The following is a 26,074-nucleotide window of genomic DNA, read 5'->3' as shown; positions in this document are numbered from 1 at the left end:
ATCTCTGTATATGATCATTCATTATTAACTCCAATATTTGGTTACTATTTTGCTTTTCCTCATAAATAATACCTGCATGAGTTATGCAGGAACTTATGTTTTATTTTATGAGGAATAGGATGTGGAGTAAAAAGATTGAATACATAATGTCATCGTAAAAATAGCACGGGCTAGTCAGTTTTCGGACTGGTGATTGAAAAATAGCAAGCGTTTTGCTGCAACATGGAAAGTTCTAGCCTAATATACTAGAGATTGGTGCACCTGTGTATGAACTTTCATCATATTATGCTGGAACTCCAGCACACGGAAAGTTCCAGCATAATATACTGGAGATTGGAGCACTTGTGTATGAACTTCCAGTATATTATGCTAGAATATTTTTTCCGGATTTTGAACAATATTTTCGTTCAGATTTATCTTTACATGAAAAGTGGCTAAATTTTGATTACTTTTGAAATCGTGGCTATTTTTCAATTATCACTTATAAACCTAGCTATTTTTGAATTTCACCCAATACCATCGCTTAAGTTTGGATTTTTATTGAAACACCTCTATGAAGCATAGTTAAAATTAAACACCTGAATAAAAATTAATTTTCTTGCAATGTTGGTTCTACTTCCTCCTCCAATCCTTTCGATCTATCTTTGCCATATATTCAATTTCTCCCCACCTCAAACTCAACTCTTTAGCCATTTTTTCTGTCAAATCCTACTAAACTAGTTCTGCCAATTTTTGAGCCATTGTCTGTCATGCTTTTCGGCCTTAGATTCAAACGCTCTTTTTGTTCGAATAAGTCCGGCCATCCTCGAAGAAGTGTCTTTTTAGAATTTAAAGCCAAGAAAAGTTTATAATGCTACAACTTAATTAGACTTGTTTTAAAGGTTCTGAACAATTTGCCGGTGACATTTTTCTGCCGAAGAAATCAGATGTGGCGTTGTTTGAAATAGTTCAATGGAAGTCCGATTTCATTTCAGAGTAAAATATTCACATGGTTGAATCACTGAACTAATTTAACAGCATCTAGGAAATTAAAAAAATATCCGAAGACTGAAATTCCTAGTCGGATGTTATAGATCCTTCGCCTGAATCGTTTTTTCCGGTCACCTTCTCTCTCTTTTCTTTTAGATCTTGAGTTTTACTTTTTCTAACTTGTTTCTTTTTTTAATTGGTTTTGTTTGCCATGTCATGACAACTGATATTTACGCGATGGCCTTGATTTAGGATTGTCAGATTTGTGTTTAATATACGCACATTGAGCATAGATTAGATATTTAATACTCCCTCTGTTTACGAATTGCTTTCCTTTTTAGTTTGCTATAAAATAAATGACATATTTTTAAATTTGAAAATAATTTAACTTTAAACTTTTTATTTTACCCGTAATGAGAAGCTTTTATAACCACACAAATATCATGGCTCTACAAAGCTTTTACTCCTTAAGCTTTTAAGACCACAAATTTTAAAAGTCTTTTTTTTTCTTAAACTTCGTGCCGAGTCAAACTAACTCATCTAAATTGAAACGGAGCGAGTAAGCTATAAGATTTGTTTAGATGTCTAAATAAAAATTTCGCACAAGATTAAGAGGCCGCATATGTATTCAAATAAGAGATTTTTACTTATATATACTACATTAGAAACTTATTTACTCTCACTTTTTGAGTTTTAACTTAATTACAAGTTGATATACAATTTACCAATTATATACAAATTAGTATTAATGAGTATCACTTTATATTAGGAATTGAATAGGGAATATCATTTATACATGCGCTCTCTCTGTCTCCGTCTCTTTTCTGTTCTTTTCCCAATTGTTTCTTACTTTGATGTTCTCTGCCTTTTACCCTTTCATGTTGAATTGAAAGAGTTTTTTTTTTTCATAAACAGAGAAATTAACAAAAGAACAAAACAGTGTCTAAGTTAGTACCACAAAGAACAAAGGCGTTGTGGCTGTCAACAATTTGGATCACGTATAATTTGTCTATCTATGGCAATTCAGTGTACTATCCCTACCTCGCCCCTCCCAAAGCTTCAAAAGCAGGCAAAAGCTATTGTATCACTGTATTAGTATAAAAATTTGAATTTAAACTTCATTGACAATTATTAAAAAGGTTCGAAGCTTTTAATTCGAAAATTGGGTTTGATTAAATTATTATTTGTTTGGATTGGGTGTTGTTGCAAATGATTGAGAATGTCATTTGGAGTTTATATCTCAATTTTGATTGAGAATTTGGTTTTAGTTGGAATTTCAGATTGAAACTCGAAAAAGAAGACATAAACAAATTGTATATATTTTGTATCTCAGGTATAGAAACGACATACAAAATATCACAAAAATAACATACCCAGTATTATCCCACACCGTGAGGTCTGGGGAGGGTAGTGTGTACGCAGACCTTACCCTTACCTTGTGAGGATAGAGAGGTTGTTTCTAATAGTCCCCCGGCTCAGGAAAGCATAAGCACCACATTAATAAAAATATAGACAAGAAGGGACAGTACCAAAAAGCCATATAAAAGCAGAATAAAAATAACAAGATAGTAAGGTGATTAACAATGAAAAAAATAACGGTTAGTCATAAAAATTATTACCAATAGAAAGCGAGACTACGTGTCAATACCACTGTTATGAACACTCTAGACTACCTACTCTACTATCCTAATCCTTGACCTCCATACCTTCATATCAAGGGTCATGTCCTCGGTCAGCTGAAGCTATGTCATGTCTTGCCTAATCACCTCTCCCCACCTCTTCTTTGGCCTACCTCTACCTCTTCGTAGGCCCTTCAATGTCAATCTCTCACACCTCCTCACGGGGGCATCTGTGCTCCTCCTCCTCACTTGACCAAACCACCTAAGTCGCGCTTCCCGCATCTTGTCCTCAATAGGGGACACACCCACCTTATCGCGAATAACCTCATTTCTGATCATATCTAATCTGGTGTGTGACGATATCGAAACACACACTTAAATTATGCTCGCTAGTCAAATATAGTATAGTATAATATCGTATCCATAAGGATTGGAGTTAAACAATATTTTCGTAGTTTCTAGCTTGATTGCTAATCAGGAGAATCAACAATTGAGTTTTATATGATTTCTAACTAAGATTAACTAAAAATCTAAAACTATTGACTAATGACAATTGCAATAAAGTTAAGCAAGGAAGTTATCAGTGGGAGAAAATAGGGGTTGATAGGATAGGTGCAAGATAATTATTTGGGATCTAACTCTAGATAATTCACTTCTAATGTTTAAGTGAGCCTCTCGAATTCACTCAATTATTAGTTCAAACATTTAGTAGAAACTCCTCTCTCGATTAAGTTTCAACCTCACAAGATGAACCAATTTAAGCACGTGAAAATATGCAAGAATGTGTAGTGGATTGGTCTTTAGGAGAACCTCTATCGATTATCCTCCTAACTAGGTTTAATCAATGATTCAACTAGCCTATTTCGATTACTTAGAAAAATTAAAGAACTCAACCAACAATATAATGTAAAGATATCACAAGTTATGCCTCTCTCGATTACATGAATAAGTGAATATAGATGCAACAATTAAATCATCCAAAAATGCTTCAATACATAAAACTAGAGTTATAATCCACAAACAAATATCAATACACCAAATCTATCAAACCCTAAAGAGAACTACTCCATATATATGGAGCAATTCACCACAAATATAATTAAAGTATAGGAAAACATAAATTCAAACCAAACTCGGGTCTTGAGTGAGGAAGGAATGACGAAATCCTTGTGCTTGTGTTCTTCTAACTCCTCCTTAGCCTCCTTAGGTCTAAAGTATGTCAAAAGTCCAGAAAATAACGTTTTCCATATATTTATACCAAGTAGGGTCGGGCCCAAACGAAATCACCCTTTCCTAGCTGAAATAGGAAAACTTGCAAATTTATTGCTTTTCATGCGTCGCATTGTGCGTAGCAGGGTGCGTAGCATTATTGCGTTTTCTTGTCAGGCCACAGAAATCCAGCCTCTGAACTTTGTCAATTCCTAACACAAAAATACACTGCTTCGTCGCCCAGTGCGTTGCACTAGTGCATTTCTTCAATTGTTGCTTCTTCCTTGATTTTTGACGTCCAGAAGTGATCCTCGACCCCCGAACACGATCCCGACTTAATCCTTTGGGCTTTTACTCAGACTTCAAAGCTCCAAATAGCTCAAATTAGTTCCACAACATCTACATAATTTGAAATCATTCCTATAAGGCATAAAATATGCAATAAGTGTAAAATACTATCAATTAAAGCTCAAAACAAGTAAATTGCAGTGAATTAGAGTGCAATAAGCGACTAAAATACGTAATTATAGCATACCATCAACACCCCGCACTTAAACCATTTTTCGTCCTCGAGCAATCAAACTACACTTCATATAGACACGACATTTTTAAACAACTCTCCAAACTCATTATACCAATAATATTTAAAATATATTAAGTACAATACCGCAACATCCTCTTCTCAATATTTGACTCAAAAGCACCATGCAACTTTCACAACCAGCTCGCTTACTCTAACATAGAGGTCAACGACATTACCTTTCCTTTATGAATCAAGTGCCCTCACACAATAATAGAGAGTAGTTCCACATACAATAAATTTAAGAACAACTAGGAACTCAAGATAGAAAGAATCCGCTCACTCTTAGAAACAACATTCATATGCCACAAAAGACGTACCATTGGCTTGCCCGTAGTGTACTACTCTACTAATTGAGCTCATTCAATCAAGGATCAAGTAGGACTTTCATTGGTTGTAATGTATGCTGCGGGGCGGGTATGATACATTTAGATATAAGAATGACTACACCTCCTTAAGAACTTTAATACATACATTTCATTGTTCAAAACCCCATACTTATGTCAAACCAAAACTCCACCTTCACATCAATATACATCAACTCCTTACTTCTTTAAGCACAATTACATCAAGAGTCACCACTATCAAATAATATTTTGCACAACAATACAATATTTTTTTCTTTTTTGTTTCTTATTCAATTCAAGTGGCTCTTACTTTTTCAAAATAATGCACCTTTTTCCTATTTCATTAGTTCCACTCAAAAACCAAACCAACCACCCCATACTTTAATTTTTGCAAAGTTCATAACAAATTTAAGTACTCACGAGAGGTACAAGGTTCAAATAGATGGTCAATTCGAGCAAATGGGTAAAACTTATAATGTGGTTGCTAAGGAAATATTATTATAGGCTCAAAGGGGTTAACTAAGATACATAACAATTAGGTGGGTAAAAGCATATAACTGGCTCAACAAAGAAATGGCTATATCATTTCCAGGACTGAATACAACTACTATTTCTCTTAGCAAACACATGGGGCAAGTTCTAGACATCAAATGCAATGCACATAATAACACAAAACCTCACACCCATATGGCACATAACTCACTCAAGATCAGATTATCAAGACACTCTAGTCAAAGCAGTTAAGCAGAGTTAAGATCATACAGTGTAAGGTACTTATACAAGAGTCAAAAACTGAGCCTAAGCGTCACAACTAAAGCGCTCACTATTCTCAAGGTATAATAAAGTCACGAGATATTGCCTTCAATTCAAATCATAGCACAAGGTTTCCTACTCCTAAAAAAAATAAACTAACTACACCCGGTTTAAAAAAAACTCTTGAAAAAGAATCGCGGCATAGAAAGAAACCAAGGGAGAATTATTACACTACCTAACAAAAGAAAATCTTTTTGTCTTTTTCTTTCGACTTTATTCCCTCAAGAAACCCGTCGAATGATATCCATCGTCGGGAAAAATCAATTTTTTAAAAAATTTTATGGTTTTTTCAATCTCTAACTACTACAACTAACAAAAAGAAACACATATACAAACATACATACAAATATCCCCCACCCCACACTTTAAGTTGCGGCATGTTCCATGACACACAATTAGAAAGTATAAGGTAAAGGAAGCGTCCCTGAACATCTAGTTGGGGTCTGAGTCGAAATCGGGATCCATTCCTCACCTTCGAACTAATGCGCACATCCAGGCAGACAACTTCTTCTCACCCTTCTTGGGGTACACCCCACACTTATCTTTCTCACTCAATGCAGCCTTCTCTTTTGAGCCCTTCACTTTCCACTCAACACTCGCAGATAGTTTTTCTTTTGGTGCCCCCTTTGCTACATTCATATCAAAAGTCACTCTCTCCTCACCCACTCTAAGCATGAGTTTTCTCTCGTGTATATCCAATATAGCTCTACCTGTCGCTAAGAATGGTCTTTCCAAGATGAGGGGGGCTTCTTGTTCTCCTCCATATTCACCACTATAAAATCCACAGGAAATACAAACTTATTCACCCGAACTAAACATCTTCCACTATTACCTTGGGTACTAAAGTCGTTTGGTCTGCCAGCTGCAAAGATATTGGCACTGACCTTATCTCTCCAATCTCCTTCTCCAATTTCCTATAAATAGATAGAGGCATCAAATTAATTGAGGCATCAGAATCACATAAAGATTTATCAAAATTTATAGAGCCTAAAGAGTAAGGTATAGTAAAACTCCATGGATCTCCACACTTTTGTGGGAGTTTGTTTTGCAATATCGTGCTGCAATGCTTTGTGAGCTTGACCACTGAGATATCCTCTATCTTCCTCTTCTTTGTAAGTATCTCCTTCATAAATTTGGCATAAGCATGCATTTGTGAGAGCACTTCTATAAATATTAAGTTTATATGAACCTGTTTCAGCAAATCCAGAAATCTTGCAAACTGCTTGTCTAGCTTTTCTCTACATAGTTTTTGAGGGAAAGGTAGAGCAGGCATATGCTCACTCTCATCACGTTCCTCCCTTCTCGAAGTTTCTCCCTTCTTCTTTTTCTTCTCAGTTTTTGTCACGCCCCGAACCTAGGAGCGAGACAAGCACCCCGTGCCTCACCTAACCTGGCGTACCAAATTGCGACTAAGGGACTCTGAACACATAATGTCATACTTTGGCCATGGGGCCACCTTGCAAGACAATTTGCGAAGCAAAATATAAAACTGAATGGAAACTAGCACTAACTAAATATCAATATAAAGCTAGGCCGACAAGGCCGTCATAGCTACTACAGCTGACAAACCACCAATTTATACAAACCCAACATACTGCACTAACCAACAGGATATGCCTACAAGCCTCTACTGATAGATGTACTGTGATCGGAACAGGGCCCCGACCTACCCATAACATATATACAGATATACATAAGATGACACAAAACTCTAGTCCTGGCAACTCCGAAAGACGTGGAGCTTACCGATCAGGCGGAACTCGGAAAACACCTACTGAGGAGGTCTACCCGTCTGTCTGTCTGAACCTGCACGCATGAAATGCAGTGCCCCCAAAAAAGGGACGTCAGTACGAAATAATGTACCGAGTATGTAAGGCAATAAAATAACTGAAATCTGAAACTGAACTGATAATAGGATAACTGAAATTAACTGGGAGTCAAAGATGATCTGGAGATATACTTACCTGCTGATACTAACTCAACTCCTTCAATATAGTAAGTAAAATAATTGTACGGCCTTATAAGGCTCGGTATATATATAACTGCTCTGCCATAGTAGGCTCGCTCATAGGCGCTCGGCCATACTAGGCTATGTATCTCGACCATGCTGGGCTCGCTCATAGGCGCTCGGCCACAGTAGGCTCGGTATATAACTTTCCATCTGATCAGAGGTTGCCCAATAGGGGCCTGCCCATCGATTATAGCTCGATGGTAATGAAAATACTGTAATACTGTATATATAGGCTTGCTGCTCTCTTGACTGAAAAAAGACAATACTAAAATTGAATATAGAGTCTCGATAAGGAATAATATTGTAACTTATGAGACTAGAATAGTGTGAATAAATTCATGAATATGAACTTCTCTTTTTGTCTCATTACTAACACTTGTAGCTACGAGATCATGCCAAAATGAAGGAAGGCTTAGCCTTAACATACCTTATCACAATCTTTTCAATCACCAAGTTGAACTCACCTCTTCGCACCTTAATCTACAAGAATGATAATAATACTATCGTTAAGTTACGAAAGGTACAACTATTGCACAACGAACGACAAACCTATTTTGTATTAAAACGGGCAGCATCTCCCCTATAATATGCCCTTCCTCCAACTTCAAGATAACACCAACAATACAAGGACAGAACAATAACAACATATATACATCATTTTCCAGCCCTATATACACCATCAAATACTACAAAACAGCCCAACACACCCCAATCTCTTCGTACACAAAACGACCACCGTAGTAGTGTCAAACGACCCGAAAATGTTATGACGAACGACCAGCCAACCACCCTACATTTATATGGTGTTTATAAACCCCCTTCCTCCTCCAAAACTCCACAAAATAGTAATAAAACATGCAGCCCAACAGCAACACAAAACAGTCCACAAAACAGTCCGCTACAAGTGAATAACTCGAACTCACGGCTTCCGATCACCATCCCGTGAGTTCTTACAAGTATAGAACGACTTACCATGAATTTACAGAAGAAAAAATGGATGAAAGAGAGCAGTAAACTCACCTTATTTGTTGGATAACTCAGCTCCTATCTTGGTTCTTCAAACTCTAAGTTTTACCTCCAATTGGAACTTGAAAGGGAGAGAAAATCAATTAGGGTTTGTGGGAAATTTTTTGGGAGGATTCTTTGCAGAGCTTATGTCTGGTTATTATGCTCTATTTTAAGTCTAATATATGAAGAAAATAGGCCCTTAAAAGGCCTCTTTGGACGACCCGAAATGGCCCATTTTTGGGCTTTCATTTAAGCAAGTAGGTGACACACCTACTTGTCACCTAGCAGCTTGCGCAGTATCGCAAAAATGCACATAACTCTATACTCCGATGTCGTATTGACAAATGGTTTAATGCGTTGGAAAATAGACTCATAGATCTTTAATTTGATGGGTGGAACACCCCATAACTCTAAGTATATTGGGAGAAAATTGCAGTTACATTTGACCCAAAGTTTCAGTAAAACTTATGAATGTAACTTGTGATGACTTTCATCGACTTTTGTTCCACAACTCGCTTGACTTAAAAACATAACACACGGATGTAATACGACTAATATAAATCATAACATAATCTCTTTATCATGTTAATCACCCTAGTCTCACCCCAAAGGTACATGTTATAACATTCCCAACTTGTCGACTTTCGATGAAATATTGTTTTATTTAATTGCTTTAGCTTCTGAACTGTCCAACCCTCTTTGTACTTGTTGTTCATGATCTTCAATATTTGTAACCTCAGAGGTAACATGATTAACCTACTTTATATACTTTTAAATATTATCTCATTTTTTTGTCCTACATTAGTTTGCTTACGACGCATTTTTACATACGAAAATATAGGGTGTAACATCACTCCCCCTTGGGAACATTCGTCCTCGAATGTTTACTCTTGGAGACTTTGGAAACTTTTTCCAGAGTATCCTTCGTACACTAGGTTAAAACCAACCTGCACGTAGCCAGAAACATACTATGCATGCCACACATGGCCAATCTTTATAAATAGCAGCAATTTGCCTCACCGACCGTAAATCATAAATATTGAAAGTGAAAAATAAAAGCTTACCTGATGACCTGCTAGCCTACATAGAGCTATGTTGTAGCATCCCATCTCGAACCATATCTTCATTTTGAAATAGGTGGGGGTATTTAGACTTCATTTCTTCCTCCGATTCCTACGTCATCTCTTCTACATTCTTGCTCCTCCATAAAACCTTTACGGAAGCTACCTCCTTATTTCGTAGATTGCGGATTTGTCGGTCTAGGATGGCAACTGGAATTTCCTCGTATGACAAGTCCTCTGTAATCTGTACATCATCCGTGGGCACCACTCGGGTAGGATCGCCAATGCACTTCCGTAGCATAGATACGTGAAAAACCGAATGGACAGACCCCAATTCTGAGGGCAACTCTAACTCATAAGCTAGTTGGCCCACTCTCCGAATGATCCTATAAGGCCCAATATACCGTGGGCTAAGCTTTCCTTTCTTGCCAAACCTCATCACGCCCTTCATAGGTGATACCTTTAAGAATACCCAGTCATTAATCCTGAACTCTAAGTCTCGTCGCCGCACGTCAAAATATGACTTCTGACGACTCTGAGCTGTCAACAGTCGCTCCCGGATAACCTTTACTTTCTCTATGGCCTGCTAAACCAGGTCTGGCCCATGTAACCCAGATTCTCCAACATCAAACCACCCTATAGGAGATCTGCACTTACGCCCATACAAAGCCTCGTACGGAGCCATCTGGATACTGGAGTGGTAACTGTTATTATATGCAAACTCGATAAGAGGTAGATGTTCATCCCAACTTCTTTTAAAATCCAACACACATACTCGTAACATATCCTCGAGCGTCTGAATTGTGCGCTCGGCTTGTCCATCAGTCTGTGGATGAAAAGCTGTGCTGAGATTCACCTGAGTCCCTAGACCTCTCTGAAATGACCTCCAAAAATGTGCTGTAAACTGAGCCCCACGGTCAGATATAATAGAAACTGGTACTCCGTGTAGCCGCACTATCTCCTTAATATATAACTTTGCATAATCTTCTGCTGTATATGTAGATCTGACCGGTAGGAAGTGAGCTGATTTCGTGAGCCTATCGACTATCACCCATATGGAATCGAACTTACGATTAGAACGAGGTAAACCCATGATAAAGTCCATGTTTATCGCCTCCCATTTCCATGTCGGGATCTCTATAGTCTGCATTAGCCCTCCGGGCTTCTGGTGTTCTACCTTCACTTGCTGGCAACTAGTACATTGGGCGACAAACTCAGCAATGTTCTTCTTCATATCATTCCACCAGTACATATCCTTAATGTCATGATACATCTTCGTCGATCCAGGGTGGATGGAATACCATGAATAATGTGCCTCTGACATAATCCTGTCTCGTAGCCCTGCTACATCTGGAACACACAAACGACCCTTGTATCTGAGAACCCCATCTCCCTTGAGCTCTAACAATGGCTTCTTCTGCTGCGGAACTCGCTCTCTCAACTCGACCAACTCTGGGTCCTCGTACTGCCTTTCCTTGACTTCAGCTTTGAGGGATGATTTTGCAGTGTTTTGGATTACAACTCTACCATCCTCAGAATCTACTAACCGAACCCCCAAAGAAGCCAATTGATGAATCTCTCTAGCTAATTGTCTTTTCTCGGGCTCTACATGTGCTAAGCTACCCATAGATCGGCGACTTAAGGCATCTGCTACAACATTAGCTTTCCCTGGATGGTAGAGAATGTTAACATCGTAATCTTTCAATAACTCAAGCCATCGCCTCTGTCGCAAATTCAACTCTTTCTGCTTGAAAATATATTGTAGGCTTTTATGATCAGTAAATATATCAACATGAACACCATATAAATAATGCCGCCATATCTTAAGTGCATGGACAACCGCAGCTAACTCGAGGTCGTGGGTCGGATAATTCCTCTCGTGCTTCCTCAACTGCCTTGAAGCATATGCAATTACCTTCCCATGTTGCATCAGGACACATCCTAACCCGACACCTGATGCATCACAATACACGGCATAACCCTCTAGACCCTCTGGAAGTGTTAGAACTGGAGCTGAGGTCAACTTGTTCTTAAGCTCTTGGAAACTCCGCTCACAAGCCTCTGTCCATTGAAACTTAGTTTCTTTCTGTGTCAACTTCGTCAATGGTGCCGAAAGGGAAGAAAAACCCTCTACGAACCTCCGATAGTATCCTGCTAAGCCTAGAAAGCTACGAACCTCTGTCGGAGTGGTAGGTCTAGGCCAAGATTTCACGGCCTCAATCTTCTGAGTGTCCACCTTTATCCCTTCATCTGATACAATATGCCCCAAGAATGCTACAGACTTCAACCAGAACTCACATTTAGAAAACTTAGCATACAACTTACGATCACGGAGGGTTTGGAGTACCGCTCGCAGGTGGTCCGCATGCTCATCCTCTGAACGGGAATAAACCAGAATATCATCAATAAATACTATCACGAACAGATCTAAAAATGGCCGGAATAGGCTATTCATCAAGTCCATAAATACAGCGGGTGCATTATTCAACCCGAAGGACATGACAAGGAACTCGAAGTGGCCATATCGGGTCCTGAAGGCTGTCTTCGGAATATCTTTTTCCCGAACTCTGACCTGGTGGTACCCCGACCTCAAATCAATCTTGGAAAAGCATCTAGCTCCCTGCAACTGATCAAACAAGTCATCGATCCTTGGAAGTGGATACTTATTCTTAATAGTTACCTTGTTCAACTGCCTATAATCGATACACATCCTCAGCGAGCCGTCTTTCTTCCGCACAAATAGTACCGGTGCACCCCAAGGTGAGGTACTGGGCCTAATGTAACCTTTCTCCAGCAAATCTTTTAACTGCTCCTTCAACTCCTTCAATTCGGCAGGTGCCATTCTATACGGAGGGACGGATATTGGTTGAGTTCCTGGAAGCAAATCGATGCTAAAATCAATCTCTCGCTCTGGAGGAATACCCGGAAGCTCATCTGGAAACACATCTGCATACTCTTTGACTATGGGAATAGACTGAAGTGTAGGTATCTCAGCATCTGCATCTCTAACTCGCACAATATGATAAATGCACCCTTTTGCGATCATTTTCCTCGCCTTCAGATAGGAAATAAACCTACCTCTGGGTGTTGGTGTATTACCTACCCATTCAAGGACTGGCTCACCCGGAAAATGAAATTTGGCTACCTTTGCTCGGCAATCAACTGTGGCATAGCAAGCTGCCAACCAGTCCATGCCCATGATAGCATCAAAGTCCATCATCTCTAGCTCAACTAGGTCAGCTGAGGTCTGACGACTACAAATTGTCACCGTACAACCTCGGTAAACCCGTCTAGCAATAATCGATTCTCCGACCGGTGTAGATACCGCAAAAGGATCACTTAGTATTTCAGGCACTATACCAAACTTCCTCGCGACAAATGGGGTAATATACGATAAAGTAGATCCTGGGTCTATCAAAGCATAAGCATCGTGAGAGCAAATGGTTAATATACCTGTCACAACGTCTGGTGAAGACTCCTGGTCCTGTCGACCCGCTAAAGCATAGATACGGTTCTGATTACCACTTGAACTGGAACCTCTACCTCTGCCTCGACCTCTACCAGCCGAAGACTGAGACTCACGCCTTGAAGGATGCACGGACATAGACGATCCTGTTGCTGAACTCGCTGGTTGTGCCATTCCCCCAGAATCTCTATTTGGGCAATCTCGCATCATATGCCTCGGACGCCCACATGTATAACAAGCATCAGAACCTGCTCGGCATTGACCCAAGTGTCCTCTACCACAGATGTCACACCGCGGAGGAAATGACCATGTCTGCGCAGAACCTCGTTGTCGCTGCAAACCCGACGCCCGTGAGCTCTCACCTGGTCCTGACTGAGTATAGCGGTCATACCCGTAACCCTGTAACTGAGGTGGCAGAGGCCTAGGTGGCCGTCCGAAGTACTGGGTCCTATAACTACCCTGAGATTGCTCCTGAGACCTGGGAAATCTCATCCTCTTACGTTGCCCTTGCTCAGCCCTCTCTGTACCCTGCTGCCGACGCCTACCCCTTTCTATATTCTGGGCGAATGCCTGAATCCGGGAGATATCCATACTATCCTGCAATGCAGCGGTGGCACATGCCTCGGTTAACTCTGGGGCTAACCCTGCTATAAACCTGTGAATCCTGTCCCGCATAGTAGAAACTATGGATGGTGCATATCTGGCCAATGAGTCAAAACGGAGACTATACTCTCGAACACTCATATTACCCTGCTTGAGGGCTAGAAACTGATCAACTCGAGCCTGTCGGATCTCCCGCGGTAAGTACTGGTCAAGGAAAGCATCTGAAAAATTCTCCCAAATAGCTGGAGGTGTATCACGTCCCCTGGACCTCTCCCATCCCTCATACCAAAGGATGGCTATATCTCGGAGTCGAAAAGCTGCTAGCTCAACTGCCTCTTTCTCCGTGGCATGCATAACACGAAAGATCCTGTGAAGCTGATCTATGAAATCCTGCGGGTCCTCCCTCTGATCTGTCCCCGTGAACGCTGGGGGACTCAAAGCAATAAACTCTCGGACCCTTGAACTCCCAGACCCCTCAGAAGTTCCTGCACTAGCTGATGCCCTAGCATGTTGCTGGGTAGCTACCAACTGTGTCAACAAATGCACCGCACTCCTTAAGTCCTGATCTGATGGAAGTGGAGGGGGAACTGGATGTGCGGTTTCCCTAGGAATCTCCGTAGTTGGTGGAGGAGCCGGTAATGGCTGAGTAGGGGTCTCCCCTTGAGCCTCAGACTGGGCCCCATCTACTGGGGGTACCCTGTTGGTCCCCTCACCTACTACTGTATCTCTCCTCTGGCTAGCCGTAGTCTTCCTAGTCACCGTCATCTGTGCATGCAAACACCAACACATAAGTTTAATTCAAATTTCCTATAACTCAGTTCTATAGCACGATTTAGATTTCAAAGAAGTGTAACCAACTCCTAAATGCCCTGTAGTTCCTTGCTTATATAATGTGGTGCACAACACATCTATAAACAAGACCCTACTAGACACGGCTTGTAGACTCCCTAGGACAGAACTGCTCTGATACCAAGTTTGTCACGCCCCGAACCTAGGAGCGAGACAAGCACCCCGTGCCTCACCTAACCTGGCGTACCAAATTGCGACTAAGGGACTCTGAACACATAATGTCATACTTTGGCCATGGGGCCACCTTGCAAGACAATTTGTGAAGCAAAATATAAAACTGAATGGAAACTAGCACTAACTAAATATCAATATAAAGCTAGGCCGACAAGGCCGTCATAGCTACTACAGCTGACAAACCACCAATTTATACAAACCCAACATACTGCACTAACCAACAGGATATGCCTACAAGCCTCTACTGATAGATGTACTGTGATCGGAACAGGGCCCCGACCTACCCATAACATATATACAGATATACATAAGATGTACACAAAACTCTAGTCCTGGCAACTCCGAAAGACGTGGAGCTTACCGATCAGGCGGAACTCGGAAAATACCTACTGAGGAGGTCTACCCGTCTGTCTGTCTGAACCTGCACGCATGAAATGCAGCGCCCCCAAAAAGGGACGTCAGTACGAAATAATGTACCGAGTATGTAAGGCAATAAAATAACTGAAATCTGAAACTGAACTGATAATATGATAACTGAAATTAACTGGGAGTCAAAGATGATCTGGAGATATACTTACCTGCTGATACTGACTCAACTCCTTCAATATAGTAAGTAAAATAATTGTACGGCCTTATAAGGCTTGGTATATATAACTGCTCTGCCATAGTAGGCTCGCTCATAGGCGCTCGGCCATACTAGGCTATGTATCTCGACCATGCTGGGCTCACTCATAGGCGCTCGGCCACAGTAGGCTCGGTATATAACTTTCCATCTGATCAGAGGTTGCCCAATAGGGGCCTGCCCATCGATTATAGCTCGATGGTAATGAAAATACTGTAATACTGTATATATAGGCTTGCTGCTCTCTTGACTGAAAGAAGACAATACTAAAATTGAATATAGAGTCTCGATAAGGAATAATATTGTAACTTATGAGACTAGAATAGTGTGAATAAATTCATGAATATGAACTTCTCTTTTTGTCTCATTACTAACACATGTAGCTACGAGATCATGCCAAAATGAAGGAAGGCTTAGCCTTAACATACCTTATCACAATCTTTTCAATCACCAAGTTGAACTCACCTCTTCGCACCTTAATCTACAAGAATGATAATAATACTATCGTTAAGTTACGAAAGGTACAACTATCGCACAACGAACGACAAACCTATTTTGTATTAAAACGGGCAGCATCTCCCCTATAATATGCCCTTCCTCCAACTTCAAGATAACACCAACAATACAAGGACAGAACAATAACAACATATATACATCATTTTCCAGCCCTATATACACCATCAAATACTACAAAACAGCCCAACACACCCCAATCTCTTCGTACACAAAACGACCACCGTAGTAGTGTCAAACGACCCGAAAATGTTATGACGAACGACCAGCCAACCACCCTACATTTATATGGTGTTTATAAACCCCCTTCCTCCTCCAAAACTCCACAAAATAGTAATAAAACACGCAGCCCAACAGCAACACAAAACAGTCCACAAAACAGTCCGCTACAAGTGAATAACTCGAACTCACGGCTTCCGATCACCATCCCGTGAGTTCTTACAAGTATAGAACGACTTACCATGAATTTACAGAAGAAAAAATGGATGAAAGAGAGCAGTAAACTCACCTTATTTGTTGGATAACTCAGCTCCTATCTTGGTTCTTCAAACTCTAAGTTTTACCTCCAATTGGAACTTGATAGGGAGAGAAAATCAATTAGGGTTTGTGGGAAATTTTTTGGGAGGATTCTTTGCAGAGCTTATGTCTGGTTATTATGCTCTATTTTAAGTCTAATATATGAAGAAAATAGGCCCTTAAAAGGCCTCTTTGGACGACCCGAAATGGCCCATTTTTGGGCTTTCATTTAAGCAAGTAGGTGACACACCTACTTGTCACCTAGCAGCTTGCGCAGTATCGCAAAAATGCACATAACTCTATACTCCGATGTCGTATTGACAAACGGTTTAATGAGTTGGAAAATAGACTCATAGATCTTTAATTTGATGGGTGGAACACCCCATAACTCTAAGTATATTGGGAGAAAATTGCAGTTACATTTGACCCAAAGTTTCAGTAAAACTTATGAATGTAACTTGTGATGACTTTCATCGACTTTTGTTCCACAACTCGCTTGACTTAAAAACATAACACACGGATGTAATACGACTAATATAAATCATAACATAATCTCTTTATCATGTTAATCACCCTAGTCTCACCCCAAAGGTACATGTTATAACATTCCCAACTTGTCGACTTTCGATGAAACATTGTTTTATTTAATTGCTTTAGCTTCTGAACTGTCCAACCCTCTTTGTACTTGTTGTTCATGATCTTCAATATTTGTAACCTCAGAGGTAACATGATTAACTTACTTTATATACTTTTAAATATTATCTCATTTTTTTGTCCTACATTAGTTTGCTTACGACGCATTTTTACATACGAAAATATAGGGTGTAACAGTTTTCATCGGGCCCTTTTTCTTTTTATCAACTTTATTCTTCAGTTGCTTTCCACTTTCTTTTTCAAGTATCACCTCTTTTTGGATCGGGGTGGGATCTTTCAACACTTATCCACTTCTTAGAGTTACAACATTCACTGTTTCTTTGGGATTCTTTTCTGTATCAGCGGGGAGAGTACCTGGAACCCTCTTAGATAATATTGTTGCAATTTGTCCCACTTGTCTCTCCAAGTTTCGCAAGCAAGTTCCCAATTCTTTGATATCTGCCCCGTGAGCGTCCAACCTCTCATCTGTCTTGATAATGAAGGCCTTCATTAGATCCTCTAGACCAGGCTGCATAGGCTGTTGAGGCTGAAATTGCTGCCTCTGCTGATTTTGAAAGACTGGATCTCCTTGTCCTTGAGGTCTAGAGTTATTTTGTTGCCACACATTTGCAGTACCCCCAGGTGAACTCCGTAAAACATTGGGGTGCCTCTGACCCATTGCATTATAATTTCCAACAGCATTTACTTCCTCAATTGAGGCTTGACACTCATGAGTAGGATGTCCTCTTCCACATATATCACAAGCTGCTTGAGGCTCACTTTGTATTGTAGCTAAGGTCAGCTTCTGTATTTCTTTAGCCATAACATCGATTTGTACCTGCACAGATCTGTCAGTATCAACCTGGTGAACACCAGTTGATCTTCTTCTTTCCGCACTCTCAGAGGGTTATTGATTTGCATCTTCAGATAACTCGTCAAGATTTGTGACTATCTCATCTGGAGTCTTCTTCATCAACGGGCCTCCAGCTGTATTGCTCAATGTTCTACGTGAGGCCGGTGTCAATCAATCCCAAAAGTCCTGGAGTTGCATCCAGAGTTCAATTCCACTATGTTGACACTTTCGAACAATCTCCTTAAACCTCTCCCATGCTTCAAAAATAGTTCCAGTATCTTTCTGGCAGAAGTTATGGATTTTTATTCTAAACTTTCCTGTTTTAGCTGAGGAGATATATTTATCAAGGAATTTCCTGGTCATCTCCTCCCACGTTCTAATCAAACCTACAGGTAAGCTTCGAAGCCACTGTTTTGCATCGTCTTTGAGTGTGAAGGGGAATGCCCTCAAGTACACTGCATCTCGTGACACACCATTGTATTGAAAGGTGTTCATAATCTCCTCGAAGTCCATTAGATGTATGTTTGGATCTTCAGTTGGCTTCCCTCTGAAGACATAACAATTCTGAAGGGTTTGAAGCAACCCTTGCTTCAACTCGAAATTGTTTGCTGCAATTGGTGGTGGTCTAACACTTGATAATACTTGATTGTAGATCGGTCGAGCATAATCGCTAAGTGGTCTTCCAGGTAAGGGTTGATGTTGATTAAGTCTGAGACCCCTCTCTTCTTCATAGAGGTTCCGCGCATCTCTAATAGCTGCTTCCTCAGCATCCCGTGCAACTTGTTCTCTTTGTTGGCCTACTTCTCTCGCAGCCAAATCTACATTATCTTCACCGTTTCCAGCCATAAGTTCTTTGGTTGAGAAATGCCCAACCTTTTCTGTTGTCTCGATGAGATTTCTTTCCTTCTTCAGCTGTCGCAGTTGTTTTTCAATCTCTGACTCGTATGATAGCACTTCCTTCGTAGAAGTTCTAGTCATGCACCACTCTAAACCTGTAACCTGCGCACAGTCAAAGAACACCAACTATAAAAAGGGAAAAATAAAATTAAATAAAAAGAAAAATTCTTGAATTAGAACTACAAACTATTTCAAACACTATTGATTGCCAATCCCCAGCAACGGCGCCAAAATTTGACGAGCTCGAATCACACACTTCAATTATGCTCGCTAGTCAAAGATAGTATAGTATAATATCGTATCCACAGGGATTGGAATTAAACAGTATCTTCGTAGTTTCTAGCTTGATTGCTAATCAGGAGAATCAATAATTGAAGTTTATATGATTTCTAACTAAGATTAACTAAAAATCTAAAGCTATTGACTAATGACAATTACAACAAAGTTAAGCAAGGAAGTTATCAGTGGGAGAAAATAGGGGTTGATAGGATAGGTACAAGATAATTATTTGGGATCTAACTCTAGATAATTCACTTCTAATATGTTAAGTGAGTCTCTCGAATTCACTCAATTATAGCGAAGGAGGAGCCGCAGATGCAGCTAAGGAGTATTTGGGCAGAGGACGCAGGTGTGATGGAATTCCTGCACCTGCGATAGTCGCAAAAGCGGATTTAGGGGCGCATGTGCGAGTTTAGACCTCAAGTACGATGTAGTTCCCGCACCCGCGAACAACACAGATGCGGTCACTTGATCCCAAGAGTAGAGACACTGTTTAGGGATTTTTCTGCGGACGCGGAAATGAAGCCGCAGGTGCGAGAAGTCTGGGCAGAACCTATAAATAGAACACTTCGAGATTTTTCACCATTTTCATCATTTCTTAGCTCGGATTTTGGGGATTTTGAGAGAGATTTCGGAGTAATCACTGAGGTAAGTTCCTTGTGCCTATTTATCTTAAATAATGGTGTTTCCTCATTGATTTTACAACTAGTTGGTGAGTGTCTCAGGTGAGATTTGGGAGATTAGGGCTTGGTAATTAGAGAGTGAATTTTGGGGTTTTGGAGGGGCAATTGAGGTCGGAATTTGATAAATTTGGTATGGTTATACTCGTGAGTGAATGGGCTTTCGGGTTTTGTGACTTTCGCCAGCTTTTGAGACGGGGGCCCAGGGGCCGGGTTGAGCCGATTTCGGATTTTGGACTATATTTTAGTAGTTTTGTTGTGGAATTGATCCTTTTAGCCAATATTGATTATCTCGTACTATTTGTGGCTAGATTCGGGGCATTTGGAGGCCGATTCGAGAGGCAAAGGCATTTTGGAGTAGGTTCTCTGCGCGGTTGAGGTAAGTAACAGTCTTAAATCTGGTTTTGAGGGTATGAAACCCTGAGAATTGGTATGATGTGAATATTTGGAGGTGACGCACATGCTAGGTGACGGGTGTGCGAGCGTACACCGTGAGGGATTGTGACTTGGTCCGTCCTGTGAGACTGTAAAGTTGAATAACCATTGTTATTACTTGTTTTTCCTTGTCTTTGAGCAATTGACTGCCTTTCATGATAGAAACCATGCTTTGGCCATATGATATCACTTTTGGGACCCGCATCGGTCGTGTACTTGTTGAATTGACTGTTAATTGATGTCTTGTACTCAGTCACAGTCTTACTTGTGTGTTATATCTCCATTCCCTCTCATTTCTTGTTGATACTTGTTGTATTCTCTGCTGGGCTAATAATTTTGACATTCTGTGAGCCCGAGGGGCTGGAGAGGTAAGTGACTGAGATAGGGCCTGAGTGGCGAGCTGTGAACTGTGAGGTATATGGATCGGGTTGCATGCCGTAACAAGCCTTCGGGTTGCACACCGCAATAATATTGGATCGGGTTGCACGCCGCAATAATATTGGATCGGGTTGCACGCTGGAACAATATTGGATCGGGTTACGCGCCGCAGCAATATAGTTCTTAGGCTGAATGAGCTCCTGCAGAGTCTGTACACCTCCAGTGAGCGCAGGTACCTGTTGAGAGTATGTATTGAGGGCTGAGAGCCGAGATTATGAGCTGTTGAGATGAGTTGAGTGACTACTGCCTTGAGAGGCTGTACTTGCATTTATTTATTGTTGCACTTAGTTGTTATCTGTTGTTGTTGTGAAATTTCTTGAAGATTCATATCTGTTTTACTTGAGCTCGAACTGATTTGACTTATACCACCGGATTTGAAAGCATTTTCACTATTTACTGAAAACATTTAAAACGATCTGTATTTTTATAGTTCGTCATGGCTTCTCAGTTCCTTATTTAATTTTGTTACTTGCTGAGTTGGTTGTACTCATGCTACATGCTGCACTTCATCTACAGATCCAGGTGTGTACGGTTCTGGCGGTCGCTGAGTACGTGCGCGAGCTGATTATCAGAGACTTATGAGGTAGTTTCCGGCATCTGCAGTCCTTTTTTCTCCTTTCTTATTATCTTTTCTCTCTTATATTGGCATTTGGCATAGACTGTAGTAGACTCTATTTTCTAGATTGGTTGTTAGATGCTCATGACTTAGTAACACCCCGATGTCGGGCTATCATTCTGCACTTGTATTTTGGGTTTTTACCCCGTTATTATGTAAACCTTCAGTTAGTTTAATTGCTTTAGCTCACTTCTATTATATATTGAAAGCATAATGAGAATGTCGGCTTGCCTAGTTCCACGATAGGCGCCATCACGACTGGTTAGGTATTTGGGTTGTGTCAAGTTGGTTCATTAGGCCTATTGAGCCCTTGGTTAATCGGAGAGGTGGCTTGCAAGCTTGCCTTGCCGCCGTCCTATGTTTTGGATTTTAGAACGGTTCAGTTGGATGGTGGTATGACTTATGATGTGGAGTCGATGGCCATTTTCGAGCGGCAGGTTCGGAAGTTGAGGTAAAATGAAATAGCTTCAGTGAAGGTGCAGTGGAGAGGTCAGCCTGTGGAGGAGGCCACTTGGGAGACGAGCAGAAGATGCGAAGTAGATATCCACACCTATTTTAGACTCCATGTATGTTTCTAGACTCGTTCGAGGATGAACGTTTGTTTAAGAGGGGGAGGATGTAACGACCCGGCCGGTCGTTTCGAGAGTTATAGCCCTGTTTCCTCCATTTCTACTTCTTTTGTGCTTTACAACTGTATTATGTCCTACCGGGTTGGTTTCTTCGGGTATGGAGTGGTTTTGGAGTGAATTGAGACACTTAGTCTTTTAATTGGAAGCTTAAGTTGGAAAAGTCGACAGGATGATGATTTATGGAAAAACGACCTAGGATTTGAATTTTTATGGTTTTGTTAGCTCCGTTAGGTAATTTTTGACTTAGGAGTGCATCCGGAAAGTGATTTGGAGGTCCGTAATAGAATTAGGATTGAATTGGCGAAAGTTAGAATTTTCGCGATTTTGGCCAGCAGTGAAAATTTTGATATCGGGTTCGGATTGGATTTCTGGATGTTGGAATAGGTTCGTGGTGTCATTTTTGACTTGTGTGTAAATTTGAGGTCAATCGGACGTGGTTTGGTAGGTTTCGACATCGTTTGTGGAATTTGAAAGGTTAGAAGTTCTTTAGGCTTGAATCCAGGTGTAATTGGTGTTTTGATGTTGTCTTAAGTGATTCGAAGGTTCGACTAAGTTCGCATGGGGTTATATGACTTGTTGGTATGATTGGTTGAGGAACCGGAGGCCTCAGGCTAATTTTGGGTGGTTGACGGCTTGATGAGAGTTGAGAAATTGCAGCTGAAGCTGCTGTTACTGGTGTAACTGCACCTGCGGAGTGGGAACCACAGGTGTGAGCCCACAGAAGTGAAGGAGGAGCCGCAAATGCGGCTAAGGAGGATCTGGACGTATGTTATAACTGCTCGGTAATCCCTGAGAAGGGTGCGTATTTCAAAAAGTGCATTATGTTTTGATGTCATTGGTATTGCCGTACTCACTTGGTTGATAGACTACTGATATTTAAATTATTGCTATGTGGAACGGAAGAATTATGGAAATATTCCGAGTGGGATGGTCGTGCATTAAGAATGTGATAGTCATTCGGGCGGTGGAGATTGGATCAGAAATGGTGATTCGTGTGTTCTAGGGATTTGAAGACTGGGAGTTTTCAGGAGCATATTATTTCATGGTTGTGGACTGTGAAGTAGTGGCCGAAGCCAACTAGATGATAGTATGAATTATGATTTCAGTTGCTGTGGATTTTTGGAGGGTTATTTATCTATTTATGGGTAACCAGAGCTGATTTGGGGGTCCATCGGTAGGCCCAATTAGGATGTGTATTCTACACCGAGTCAGATTGGTTGGCTCCACACTGCTAATGATCAATTATGGGTCATAAAGATGAAGGCCTATTTACAATCTTTTGATCTATGGAAAGAAGTTGAAGAAGATGGCAAAGTACCACCATTGCCGGCCAATCCAACTTTGGCGCAAATCAAGAATTACAATGAGGGAAATGTCAAAAAGTTTAAAGCAATAAATGCTTTGAATTCCACTATTTCGGAAAATATTTTAACAAAACTTATGGCAAGTGAAACTCCAAAGGAAATATGGGATTTTCTACAAAACGAATACTTGGGCAATGATCAATCAAGATTGAAGCAAGTTTTAAATCTTAAAAGAGAATTTGAGATTCAAAAGATGAGAGAATTTGAATGGATTAAAGATTATGTCGATAGACTCACAACAATTTCCAATAAAATTAGACTATTTGGTGAAAAGTTTTCAGATAGTAGAATTGTTGAAAAAGTTCTTGTGAGTTTGCCTGAGAAATTTGAATCTAAGATTTCTTCACTTGAGGATTCTAAAGATCTCTCAAACAATTTGGTTAATGATTTAGTCAATGCTTTGCAAGTTGTTGAGCAAAGGAGGGCAATTAGAGATGAAAAAATTATTGAACAAGCTTTTGTTGCGAAGATACCAAGCGAATCAACCGGAAAAGTAAAATCTCCACCCTGTGGCATCTGCAAGAAAAACAACCATGCTGAGAAGGATTATTGGTTTAAAGGTAAACTCAAGTGTTTTAACTGTAAAAGGCCTGGACATAAGCAAAAAGTTGCAAGCTTAAAGAGTTGCAAGCAAATATGGTACAAGAGGAAGAAGCTCTTTTCTAAAAGTTGGAGAGAAGTTTAAAAAAAAGGAACAAAAAGAAAGAAAAAATTAGATGTTGGTGACAAAGTGCATGAATGAGAGTTGAAGACAAGTGCTTCAACAAAATTGGATGTTGGTGACAAAGTCCATCAATAAGGATTGGAAACATATGCTTCAACAAAAGTAGAAGATCGGAGAGAAGTGCTCCAAGAAAAGTCATATACAACTTTGAATAATGGGAGAATATTGGAAACTAATTCAAAGTTATAGTAGGAAACCTTAATTGTTTAGGATTTGATATATGCTAGTTTATTTTATTCATGTCCAAATATGATTTGTAGTCAAATTAATGTAGGAGTAGGTTTTCGTGTTTCTAGTTGAAATAAGTTTCTAACTATTATAAATAAGGGTATTGATAGCTTATTTTATGTATCGAGATTTGTGAGTGTAACGACCCGACCGGTTGTTTTGAGCTCTAGTGCATCATACATCGGTTTGAGACCCTGAGCAGCTTCACTTCAGGAATTATGACTTGTACGCGTGGTCGGAATTTAATTTTGGGAAGTTCGGAGTTGATTTGGAAGAAAAATCCTAATTTCGGAAGCATTAAATTGGAAGAATTGACTGAGGTTTAATTTTTGAGTAAACGACCTCAGAATCGGGATTGGAGGTTCCAACATGATCGTATGATGATTTTGGAATTAGGCGTATGTTCAGATCGAGTTTTGGATGACCCGGGAGCGTTTCAGTGCCTATTGTGAAGGTTGACATTTTGGAAAAGTTTCATAAATTTGAGTTGAAGTGCATTTCAATGATATCGATGTCCGTTTGAGATTCCGACTCTGGGAATAGCTCCGTATGATGATTCTGGTCGTAGGAGCATGTCCGGATGTGGATTTGGGGGTCCGTATGCCATTTTGGGGTCATTTGGGCGAAAGTTGGGAATTTGGATAATTTTGAGAAGTTTGACCGGGAGAGAACTTTTTGATATCGGGGTCGGATTCCGATTTTTGAAAGTTGGAGTAGGTCTGTAATGTCAATTATTACTTGTGTGCAAAATATGAGGTTAATCGGACGTGATTTGATAGATTTCGGCATCGATCGTAGAAGTTTAAAGTTTCAGAGTTCATTAAGTTTGAATTGGAAGGTGATTCGTGTTTTTAACGTTGTTTGATGTGAATTGGAGGCTTGACTAAGTTTGTAATGTGATTTTAGACATGTTGGTATATTTGGTTAAGGTTCCGGGGGGCCTCGGGTGGGTCCCGGATGGTTAACGGAGCAAGTTTTGGACTTAGGGAATGACTGAAGTGCACCAGTTCTGGTGTAACCGCACCTGCGAGGTTAGGGCCACAGGTGCGGAGTCGCAGAAGCTGCCATGAGGGTCACATAAGCGACTTAGGCTCGGACCGTAGATGCGGTCGAGTTCCGCAGAAGCGGGACTGCACCTGCGCACGTGGAGCCACGGGAGCGAAGGCGCAGAAGTGGATGTGGGCCGCAGATGCGGAGTTGAGGAGTATGAAGGAGGACCGTAGAAGCGGTAATTTGGCCGCACCTACGGAACTGCAGAAGCGGTCAAGGGACCGCAGGTGCGAGAGGTCGCTTGGCAGATTGTTTTAAAAAGCGAGATTTGGCTCCTCTTCTCTCATTTTCCACTTGGTTGAGGTAAATTTGGAGAGCTTCAAGGAGGGATTTTCATCAAGCAACACAAGGTAAGTGATTCCCACCTATTGCAACTTAAACACTTGGATTATATATGGATTTAGACTTGAAAATCTATAGAAATTTGGGATTTTGGTAGAAAACCTAGAAGTTAATATTTTTGGATTTTGACCACAAAATTGGACATGGAATTTGGAATAAATTATATATTTGAGTTAAGGGTGTCATGGGTAAATTGTATCTTCGAACATTTTCAGAATCGGGGCACGTGGGCCCGAGGGTGATTTTTATCGACTTTTCAAGCGGAGTTAGGAATTATTGTAAACTGAATTATAATGAGTATTGGAGTATATATTTATGGGTTTACATTTATTGACTAGTTTTGGAGCGTCGGGCATCAATTTGAGTTGTTGGAAGGGCTTGGGAGCCGGTTATGGAATTTCGGACCAAGGTAAGTCTCTTTTCTAAACTTGAAAGAGGGAACTTACCCCATAGGTGAACTTAATTAATATGCGTTGTTACTTGTGGGGGCTACGTACGCATGAAGTGACGAGAGTCCGTACGTAGCTACTATTCCTGTTTATGTCC

The 26,074-nt window shown here is 40.4% G+C and overlaps 1 protein-coding gene and 1 non-coding gene across 2 annotated transcripts; both read left to right on the top strand.

Annotated features, from left to right (window-relative positions):
- Positions 1 to 18,054: 18,054 nt before the first annotated feature.
- On the top strand, positions 18,055 to 18,161 carry LOC142177754 (small nucleolar RNA R71). The gene has a single exon (XR_012706312.1). It is a non-coding gene; the product is annotated as a small nucleolar RNA R71 (small nucleolar RNA).
- A 4,916-nt stretch (positions 18,162 to 23,077) lies between these two features.
- On the top strand, positions 23,078 to 23,869 carry LOC107828607 (uncharacterized). Its single transcript, XM_016655962.1, has one exon. The coding sequence runs from the start codon at positions 23,078 to 23,080 to the stop codon at positions 23,867 to 23,869; it is 792 nt and encodes a 263-aa protein (XP_016511448.1).
- The last annotated feature ends 2,205 nt before the right edge of the window (positions 23,870 to 26,074 follow it).

The sequence above is a fragment of the Nicotiana tabacum genome, chromosome 23, assembly GCF_000715075.1.
Source record: "Nicotiana tabacum cultivar K326 chromosome 23, ASM71507v2, whole genome shotgun sequence".
NCBI lineage: Eukaryota > Viridiplantae > Streptophyta > Magnoliopsida > Solanales > Solanaceae > Nicotiana > Nicotiana tabacum.
The sequence above is the reverse complement of the archived record's forward strand: the minus strand, read 5'-3'. Positions and strand labels throughout refer to the sequence as shown.

What these genes read in the sequence shown, in the direction of transcription:
- LOC107828607 (XM_016655962.1), top strand. Translation starts at nt 23,078, where the DNA reads ATGAAGGCCTATTTACAATCTTTTGATCTATGGAAAGAAGTTGAAGAA.